The sequence below is a fragment of the Ammospiza caudacuta genome, chromosome 8 (assembly GCF_027887145.1).
Source record: "Ammospiza caudacuta isolate bAmmCau1 chromosome 8, bAmmCau1.pri, whole genome shotgun sequence".
Classification (NCBI taxonomy): Eukaryota; Metazoa; Chordata; class Aves; order Passeriformes; family Passerellidae; genus Ammospiza; species Ammospiza caudacuta.
This window is the reverse complement of record NC_080600.1, coordinates 24,745,572-24,756,550: the sequence shown is the minus strand read 5'-3', so window position 1 is coordinate 24,756,550 and position 10,979 is coordinate 24,745,572. Positions and strand designations below refer to the sequence as shown.

Genomic DNA, 10,979 nt, shown 5'->3' with positions numbered 1-10,979 from the left:
TTTTCGTATGAGACTTTCCATTGCACAGTTGAAAATCTATTTATTAAGGTTTAAAGCCGCCGATCGGTGTACGAAACACGATAACTCGCATCCACGTGCGTTCTCTCCTGGTCGCAGGGCGCAGGCAGCCGCACGCTGGTACCTCGGGGCGCGGCTCTGCGGCCACCCTGGGGTGCGGTGCTGCCACCGGAGCCCGGCGCTGCTCTGCTCCCCCAGCGGGGCCGCTTGATGGCAGCGAGCGCAGAGCCGCCGGCCCGAAGCCTCAGAGGTGCCTCCCGCATTCCCCGCAGTTGCTCCTGCCCTCAAAGCCGCCACCACCTGAGCCCGGCGGGACCCCTGCGGCCAGATACACGGGCGGCAGCGGGGCGTCTCACGGCAGCCGCTTCGCTGCAGGCACGGCTCGGTAACAAACGAGCTCCGCTGCCGTCGGGGCCGCCGGCCGGCCCAGGTGTACCCTCCACCCTCTCGCGGCTGCCGGGACCCCGGGAACGTGAAGTTTCGCGCCGGCGGGCGGCGACATTTCGTGCGGCGGCGGCGCGGGGCGCGCACCTGCGCGCTGGGAGGGCGGCGGGAGGGCAGGGGCGGAGGAAGAGGAGGGTGGTGTCAGGGGAGGGGAGAGGCGGTGTCGGGAGGGGGGCGCGGGCGGCGGGCAGGGCGCCGGTGCCGCGGCTATCGCGAGAGGGCGGCGCCGCGGGGCGGGGAGCGAGGGCGGCGGAGGGATCGCGGACCCGGAGCCCGGCGCGGCCGTAACGGCCCCTCGGTGTCCCGTCATGGCGGGGGCCGGCGCCAGCAGCAGGGACAAGCGGGAGACGGCGGCGCGGCTGAAGGCGGCGCTGGGTGGCGAGAGCGGCGCGGCGGCGGCGGCGGAGCTGCGGACGCTGCTGGAGCTGGTGCTGGCCCCGGCGGCGGGCCCCGGCGGTGGCGAGGCGGCGGGCGAGGCGCTGGAGTGGTGCCGCTGCCTGCTGTCGGGCGGGGAGCCTTGGGACAGCTTCGTGCAAGCCGTGCGGGCCTACGACCCCGCCACGCTATGCGGCCTGGTTTGGACCGCCAACTTCGTGGCCTACCGGTGCCGGACGTGCGGGATCTCGCCTTGCATGAGCCTGTGCGCCGAGTGCTTCCACCAGGGAGAGCACGCCGGGCACGACTACAACATGTTCCGGAGCCAGGCGGGGGGCGCCTGCGACTGCGGCGACAGCAACGTCATGCGGGAGGCCGGGTGAGCGCGGGGCGGCCGCGGCGGGGCGGGCGGGCACCTGCCGGCGGGGGCGGCCCCGCGGGCGGCCGAGCCGTGCCCGGGCCGGGCCGGGAGCGCGGCCCCGGCCCGCAGCCGCCCTGAGGGAGCGCAGGAGGTGAGGCCCCTGCCACCTCCCGGGCCGCCTGCCTCCATCCCTGGCTGCGGCTCGGACCGCGGGCTGAGCGGGGAGTCCGCCGGGGTTCGGCAAGGTGGCTTTGTTGATGTGGGTGTGCCTTTTTTTAGGACGCTCGTGCGAACCTTGTTGCCCTTGCACCCAGTGCCAGCCTTCAGGGAAGTTGATAAGGCAGAGTGCATGGGAGGCAGTACCTGTCAGCTTCCAGCTAGCAGCCTTGGCCTAACACAGCTAGCCGAGAAGTCAAAATACTTTGGGACAGCATGTGAGCAGATAAGCCAAAGTGAACAGATTGAGTAAGAGGGACGCATTTTTGTGTGATTTCCCAGTCTGCAATTCATTTTGCCACCTTAGCTTTAAATCAAGGAATGTGGTAGTTCTTGGATGAATACAACAGGGCAGGTTTTTGTGGAAGTCAAAGGTCTTTTGTATTCTGACCTACTGGAGGCAAGACTGAAGTACCTGGTCAGAAGAAGAGGAAACGGGTACCTCATTAAACCCTCCTTTGTTCTCATGTGTACTCAATGGTGAAAGGAAAGATCCGTCAACCAGTTACTGGATGAAGGTTATACCTAGCCAGTAAACTTCAAATTTTACAACTGAGTGTCTTCCGGAGCTCCCTGTGTTCCTGTTTATTCAGCAGCTAGCTAAAGGCTTCACTAGATGACAGTTTGGAGTGCTCGAATGAGGATTCTCTTCTGGCAAACCTTGTGGAATAGTCTGTCTTGACTGTCTTAGCCTGGATGACATGGTATGCTGTTGAATTCGAAGTTGTGGCATACCTAGCAGAAAACACTAGGAACATAGAGAAGTTTTAAAACATTTTCCTTGGTTATTTTCTTGGTTTTGCAGCTTTACAGGCTATAACTCTGTATCACTCACTCAGCATATTAAGATTCCTTCTCTTTTTGCATTCCAACTTAAAGGTTTCATTAATTCTGCTTTTTCTGTTTCTTGAATGTTGTTGCCTTGACTCCAATTCCTTGTGTCTGTAATCACTGTTCTGCTGCTGCAGGCCTTGAGGTGGCTTCAGTTTTTGTTTCTTATGCTTTTCTCACCTTTTCTTTGTCTTGCAATCTGCCTCTATCATTTATTCATTCTTTTTTGGTTGACTCTTTTCTTGTTGATAGACTTACTGCAATGTCGGAATTTTATCTTCAGTGGTTTCAAGTTGCTACTGCTGAAGTGATTCTTTCTTTATCAGTTCTTCTTCAACTTGTGGCGATTCTGCTTTCCTCAGCATCACTGAAGTAAGAATTTCCATTGATCTTGAGAAACAGGAAAAAAATTAATACTTCTTCCACTGTTCATTGTGGAATAGACTTAGGGCTCCTCTTAGTGGCAGGATTTTAACAGAGCACACACAAATTGAGCTACTTAGGGTGAATGCTAACATGACTTGTGATGCTGTGCTCATCCCAGACTGTATAGCCTTCACAGTTGTCTTTTCTTATTTTAAAAAGTTTTCTTCTTGAGGAAATCTGGTTAATAAAGAAGAAATAAAAAATGCTCTTAAATTTGCAATGTAAGCAGATGCAAACCCCAAGGGAGTAACAATCTCATTTCTGTGTGCCCTAGTTATTACTTTTAATGGTAGAATTTGAGAGTAAATTGTCCTGTTTGTGAGGTAGGTCCCTTCAGGAGTTTTGGTCACTAAAGCTGAAAAATTGCTGAAAAAATGAATATTTGTTCAGAACAGCACTTGGCATTGTGCAGTAGACTTTCCATTCCTCTTGGACATATAAGGAGGGCAGTACATGGCAGCATATGGGGTGCCTGCATTTAACATACGGTCACTTCTACTTGGGTGGACAAGAACTGATGTTAAGCCATTGCAATTAAGTGAACTAGAAACTTTGTTTGCTGCACAAGACAAAGTAAAATAAACTTCCACCAATCTAAAAACCATTATTGTGTGCAAACACAGTGAGTTTTACCTGTTGACTTGAATTGCTACAATTCAGCATGTTTAGATAGTGTTTTAACTTTGTGTATACAAATCAACTGCACAATTACAAAGGTAATGCTTTGCATGTCAAAGTTAGGAGGCCTTCATGGTGGACTTAGGAAAGTGGACTGTGTCTAGCCTGATATAACCTTGGCCTCCACAGCCTAGGTTTCTATTAATAGCAAGGGAATCAAATGTGGAGCCTACTTACAAACTTTATCTACCATCTGCCTGCTCAGATACAGTTTTGTGTAGATGCTGTATATCAATATTATTGTAGCCTTCTTTTGTTTCTGTTCCTGTTATCTGGTCTTCATATTCATATTATTTATTTGATGCAGCTCAAAAATACTGTTCATGAAGTCTTAGTTAACTGATCTGCTATAAAGGAAATCTCTCCAGTTTAGAATCTGGAATATCTTCTCATTGCCTTTAGAATGGCTAATGTAAATCTAGAAATGGTTTACCCTAGAGTATGAGTTTGTGTTAGTCTTGTAATACTAATTAAAAATAGAATTTGCTTTATAGAGATACTTGAATTGCTTTATAGAGATATCTGAATGTTAGTTTTTTATTTCTGATGTCTTTATAAAAAGAAGCTGGAATATAGTGTAATAGATGGATACTATGATTTGCCTTAGGTACCTAGGTTTGCTTTAGAAACCTTGTGTAATTCTCATTTGTCTTAGAAAAATCAGATTGTCACATTTTTGGACCTTTTGATTTCCATGCAGATTTCAGTGTTTTTGTTGTTTAAGTTAATTGCAGTTGGTCTAATCTACTAGAATGTATTGTAGACTTTAGAAAATATTCAGGTTTGTAAATGTAGCTGCTTGTGAAAGCATTAAAAATTCTACCTGTGGCAAGGTTGAATAGATTTTAAAATCCATTGGTATGTCAGGAGGTAGAAGTAGTTTGTAGTTGTCTCCCATATGGTGTCTAGCTATTTGCAAATGAAATCTAGCAAGGCCTTCAGAGGTAATTAATAATGTTCTGAAGAAGCAAAAATCTTCGGTTCTAAAGCATTTTGTGTAGACATATGCTCATAGTTCAAATGAGTTCATTTGTTGGATTAAAAAGTCCCATGCAGTTGGGCAGGGGAAAATTCAGACTGGAGTATTTTTTGATTGGTAGATGGTCTTGAATTATAATGAAATGAGCTTGAAGAAAACAGTATGCCATATGGCTATTATAAGAGTATAACTAGTCAATAATGTTACTGCTGAGTACCATCTTGTTTCTATGGCTGTCTTCTTCTAAGTCCCCTCCAAGTTTGTAGGCAATAACCTGACATACTAGACAGCCTCAACACTTTGGCTATTGTGTGCTGCTGTGTCCTGTTTCAGAGTCTGTCAGTTTGTTGACTTATTTGTTAAATTAATCATGTGGAAAGCAGATGTTTTAGTACTGCATTACAGTACAGCACGAATAATACCTCCATCAAGGGTTGCATATCCTGAAAGGTGAAAAGCCAGGTTAAGAATTTCGGTTAATAGGCTTTTGCAGTGATGTTTTTTGTTTTTTTCTTGGTGGTTATGGCAGCCAGTGGTTCCATTGACATAGTGTTGCCTTATCTTACATTAAAGGGATGAAGGTGTTACCCATTTCCACTTGCAACAGTGGGCTGGTTCTTCATCGAGTAACAAATCCTGTAGTTGAAGGAAGATAACTCTCACAGATTGGTGGTATATGCTGTGTGTTCAAAAGCACCTTCAGGTACCTAGCTCTAAACTTCCTGCAGTTCTGTCTTTACTGATCCCTGCTTATCTTTCCACTATAGATCAGACTTCTCTCTGTTTTCTTATTTGTCATCATGATGTCTCTCTTGGAGACAAATGTATCTGTTGGCTGTACTGACTTCCCCTTGTGAAAAGGCCAGACAATTCTCTTTGCCTCCTCTTGCTGGCAAGTATGAGAAGTACATTCTGTTTCTAAATGGCTTGGCTTTTCCTGCTTTAATTTTTTTAGAAAAAGCTCTGATTTTTTCAGTGTTTTAAAATGTTTGCACCCAGCAAGGATTATTGAATGTTTTTGTTAAATTTTGAATACCTAATAGGTAGATACCTAATTTTCATGACCTTTGCTATTCTGTCCCCATAAAATTCTATCCTTCCTTTTATTCCTTTTCAGAAATTGGGAGCTATGGAAGATTATGTTCTATTTTTTTACCTTCTGTAGCTACATAAGAGTAAAAGAGCTTTTTCATATTCTAGACTTTTAGAAAATGAAAATCTTAGTAAGTGAAAATGTTAACAATGTGACCATAAAAAAGGAAGCTTGTTCTTGAGAGAGCTGTTATTGCTAGTTATCTTTGGATGCATGCTGTACATGTTTATCATGAATGGTCTCTTTTACCATCTTGGGTTGTGGAACTGGAATCCCCTTAAGATCAGAAAAGTCAGATCTGCTTGTGGCTGTGTTTTGGGACATACAGTCAATTATTGTTTCACTGGCACAAAGTGGATTACTTGGCTATTTTACAGAGTGTCTTGCAACAGCAAATCACCTGCTTAGCATATATATAACATGTTGCTGCTTCAAGGTCATCCCTTCCTGTGTGACACTATCAATTGTCTTGTTTAACAATTACCAAGAAGTTTTCAGTTCTCCAGGACCTAGGCTAGGTTTGGTAATGCAGCTTCAAAGGGATAAGGGTGCTCTTTTAGAACTTTCTTCAAAAAGTTGGTGAAACAGATGCTTTATCAACAGGCTGAGAGCCTGCAAGTAGCCAACTTTAGCTTAGTCTCTGAGTTTTATGAAACCATGTTAAAATGCCTGTGTGTTCAGGATTGTTGAGCTGCTACAAATGGTGTTTTGTAGGATCTCTGTCAACTCCATGCAGCTTTTCTGTGACTGAAGTCCTTTGGGCTACCAAGGAGGGACTGGAGAGAAGTTTGAGCTGTAGTGGCTGATAGCTTAGTGTGAGAGTTTGGATAAATCCACAGTCACATATGAAGGATGTGACTCTTCAGAACAAAACCTCCACCAAGTTCATCCACGTACAAAGTACAGGAATTCATACTGGGATTCACAAGGACCGCAGAATTTGAAGTTACCATGCATTTATAAATATCTGATTTCCTCTGTTCTCCTTCATGCTTCCCCCAGATATAAAGCTCAAGATAATGTATTGCTTCTTAGGATTCCACAGTAACACTGAGTACTTTACATAGAGCTTCATGTTAGGCCTTATCCTTGGAAAGCAAAAGACATTGCAGTTGAGTCTATCATGTCATACAGTCAGCTCTCAAACCTGCCTGACTTGATTTCTTTTAAGAATGTCTCTAATTAGGACCACATCAGCCTTTAAATTACTTGCTGAGATGTATTGCAAATGGTTAACAGCCCAGTGCTACTTTTGTATTACTACCTTTAGAGCTGTGACCTGACTAGATGCATTGTTACTTTCTACATGCCTCTGGAATAATGTGTAGTTGTTTCAAAGTCATCAGGAAGAAGTTGAAACATATCAATATACACAACTATAAATATGTAGAAGCCTGAACTCTTGCTATGTTAGTTACTGAACAAACTTAAATGATGGTTTTACCCCAAAGGTTTGCTGAGAGGACCAGGCTGGTTTGAAGAGCACAGCAGTGCTGTGAAGGCTGAGTTCACAAGATATGACTGCTATATATCTTGCCTTGCCTGAAATTTGGCTTGTGTATTGTATCACTAGTCTGTTGCTTTATCATTTGCCTTGGTATATATTCAATTTAAGAAGAGCTGTGTTTTAGAGCTCTCTGAAACAGTCTTGTTTAGATTGGGGCTAACCAGTTTTGATTTTCAGTTCCTTTACTTTGATTCCACCAAATTGTAAAGCTGCTTTTATACTTTTCAGGAACGTATGATCTGCCCAGAATTCTAAGTCCACTACATCAGGGTGGAGTGTTATTTGTCTGATCTATATGGAGCTGTCAGTGGATCTGTTGGCAATGGAACAAATGTGGTTTTGGGAGTATGTTTAGAGAACACATTCCTTAAGAGCTGTTGTTTCTTTGATCTTTCTTAATGACCATATAGGTTGATTCAGATTTCAGGCCATACTTCCTTCACTTTTACAGTATCAGGAATTTTATATTTTTTAAATATCCTGGAATAGTGTCTGAGAGCTGCAGGTGATTTTAAATAATAGTATGTAAATATTAGTATGTGGTGCTTTCCTCCTTAGATGGTTCTGGTACTAAGCTTTGAAAACAATGAATTTTCTTTGCATTGAATTAATAGAATGGCTATTAGGTAACAGGGACTAAATGAACTGCCTCCTTCAGGATGCACCTCTGTTTCTGCACAGTTCCTGCACTAATAATAGCTCCAGCATGAAACATGTAAATACTTTCCAAGAAAGCTGAAAATTACTTGGATATACACCTTGTCTGTTGGAGGCCTGGCCAAAGCTTAAGTTGATACCTATTATTAAAATTCACACATCTCATTCAAGTCCTGAAGAAATTAAGATTGTTTTTGCATTTGTCTAGCACTGTGTGTGTAGTCACTTAGGTCTTTGTCATATGGAGTATTTGGGTCAAAATACTACATGCTGTATGTTTGACCTGTTTAAATTCTCTTTGGAGAATTTTCTTAACCAGAAAATGTTTTTGTTAACTGTTTTTGGAAAACTGTTTCTTGATTTTTGTTCTTTCAAGTAGATGTACTGTCCATGTACTTCAAGGTCTTGGAAGTCCATTCCTTCTCCTTCTTACTCATTTTTTCTTTACAAACGTCCTTATGATTGAAACTGCCAAATCTACTGTTTCTGATTGATAATGGGTACTTACATACTAATAAAAATCATTGTAGTTTTGTCTGCTATACAGGATGTTTGTCTCAGGACTAACAGAAAAATAGAAATGCTCTGCAGAGCAGCTTTGACTGCTTTTTCTTTGACCTGGTGTGCTTCTTCATTTAATGTAGTACTGAGCTCCAAGAGAGCTTCTATGAGTCATTGCCTCTCCTCCTGCTGTTCTGCAAGGATTGGAATAACCTCTTATTGTCCAGTCTCTGATTTCTAGCCACCTAACCTGGCCAGTCAGCTTTGCCATGAAAGCTTAAAGCTGAAAAGATGTCCTTTAAAGTGGTTGGGTTTTTTTTCTTGAGAAGCCATTAGTTATTCTGCTGTGTTTCGTTGTCCTCTGCTATTGACTCTGTTGCCTCTGTTTGGAAGTTTTCTGGTTAGAAGAGTGAGACTGACATCTTTTCAGCTGGCTTTGCCCCTCATAGCAGAAGTGCAAGTATTCAGTTTTGTCTGTGAGCTCTGTAGCTTGCAGTTTTCATAAAGAGCAGAAGAGTGCTCATTGCTTGGGTCTTGAGTCAGTACCACATTGATTCACTTTTGGAAGCCTGTTTTGCAGGTGAAAGGAATTTAACTAATGAAGTGCAGTTATTAGGGTGTGTGGGGGAACATGCTAAACTTAATTTTAATAGGAGCAGTAGGTTTATTTCTCTGCATTTCTTCAGAGTTATCATTGTATTTGTTATTGTTAGGGACAAGTGGATTTACATAAAGCAACCCTACAATATATCCAAGCCCTTTTTCATCCAGATAATTTTCTAATCCTGATTATCAAAGTTTTACTTTTTTCTGAATTAAGGTTTGGTTTGATATTTGAACTGCAAAGGCGGGAAAAAACATTTAACACATAAGAAATGATGTAATGGGTTTGTAACAACTCAGAAACAATTGTAGCACTCAAAAAGTACTTTGTATCTTGCTTCTATTTTGTACATTCAGAGTATGTATGAGTAGTATTTGTGTGTTAGTTTTGCAGTGGAGAGAGAACACATGCTTTTTAAAAAAGTTGTGTTGAATTCATATTTATCAAACTTCATTTGAATACTTTATGAAACATTACATGATGTCAGTCATGAGGTATAGATTATGAATACGTATTATACCGTATATGTACGTATGAAATGTATATTATGTTTTAAATAAGAACTCAGTTTAGGTATGACTTACTGAATTGAAGACTCAAGTAGGGCTTTACTTTCTTTGCTTAAGAACTGATTTCCAGCAGTTTCCATTTGAATTCTGTTGCTTGGGTCCCAGATCCTTGTCCCTAAAAGATTCTGTCAGAGTCAGGTACTCATAGTGCTGTAGTAGAGTGTGAAATTGGGATGTTTTCTTTTGGCAGTCTTATGACCCAGTTTAAAAACAAATGACGGGGAGGCAGGGGACAAAATAGTGAGAGAAAAGTGAGGGTAAAAATAGTCCATCTGTGTATATGTGAACTTATGTCAAGTTTCTGGAATGCAGCTGCAACTTGAGACACTGTGGGGTGTCGTGGATGAAGGACTGATCAAATGCTGTAAAGGTGTGGTCTGGCTGGTACTTAGGGCATTTATCAGCTGCTATGATAACTGTGGAGTAAAAAAACTCTCCTTTGAAGTGATGGAATTGCTTCCACAGTGAGCATTGTATCTACTTCTTGTGCTGGTGGATCAGGATGGCATTTTCCTGCATGTCTTTGTTTGAGATTTTGGTTTATTTTGTTCCCTGTGTTTTGCTCCCTGTCAGGTTAACAAGGAAAGGGATGATGGCAAAATGATTTGGGGATTTCAGTGTGATTTCCAAGGAGACTGGTCTGTGAGTTTTGATGGATTTAAATTGGCCCAGTGAAATTTTTATATATTCCTATAAGTAAATAACTTGTGCTGGCTTAGCTTCTGAACTGGTTTAACATAGGATCAGTCAAGTGCTAGTGCTAGAACCAATAAGAGGGCTGAAGACAGAGTTGTGGCAGGACTGATCTAATTCAACTAGGCTGTGAAGCTGTAGCCTAAAGGAGTTATTTTATCTGAAGCCACTTGTAAAATGTATTTTTGAAATTCACAGTAAAATTATTAAAAATGGAAATAGTAGGAAATAATGGAATAAATCTGGGAAGTTAGATATTGAAGTTGTTCAGAAGATATTAATGCTGCTTATGTTTGTAACAAATGGTATTGCTTACTCATGTGGATGTCAGCAATGGTCTGCTTTTCACAAATAAGATATTAATGCAGTGTAAGACATGTCAGATTTTTTTTTTAAATCACATGGAGAAGATTCTTTGTTAAACTTAAGTTTTTATTTAATTACAAGTTTACTGTTTGTTCTCTCCTTTTGCTAAAATTACTCTTATCTTTTTGTGGAAAAGTGATTTCCAAGGCAGGGAAATGCATTCCTGTTTGAAGCTGCTGTGCTTTATGCATGTGACAGTGAAAGAACTTTTCCTTACAGGGAATCGAATCTGGGTCCTTCATTGATCTTCCAGGATCTGTGTTAATATAGCAATAACAGCAAACCTTACAATTCAGTAATCCTTTCTTGATACTCTCAAGAAACAACATATTAATAACTTTGATTTCCAGGATATGTGAAGTTTGGGCTGGTTAATCCGTGCCCCTGAGATTGGTGCAGTTGGTCAGAGCACAGTGTTAGTAGTGCCAAGCTCGTGGGTTTGCTTCCTGGAGGCACCATTCGCTTCTCAGGTGCACTCCATGGTCCTCTGGGTCCCTTCTGACTCAGATCCTGTTGTGATGGGTTCAGAACTGGCATGGTGACATTGACTTCATGGGGAGCAGAGCTCATTTTCTGTGGAAGGAAGCCTTGTGCTTAGCAGAAACTGGGACTCAAAATGACTTTACCTGTGTGTTTTGTTACAGCAGCTTCCTTAGCTTGT

The 10,979-nt window shown here is 42.7% G+C and overlaps 1 protein-coding gene across 1 annotated transcript in view; it reads left to right on the top strand.

Moving 5' to 3' along the window:
- The first annotated feature begins 727 nt into the window (after positions 1 to 727).
- UBR3 (ubiquitin protein ligase E3 component n-recognin 3) overlaps positions 728 to 10,979 on the top strand; it is a 98,218-nt gene continuing 87,966 nt past the window's right edge. The window contains exon 1 of the mRNA XM_058809342.1: positions 728 to 1,216. Coding sequence (XP_058665325.1) covers positions 771 to 1,216 — 446 coding nt within the window. The 5' untranslated portion in view covers positions 728 to 770. The remainder of the gene's footprint in view (positions 1,217 to 10,979) is intronic.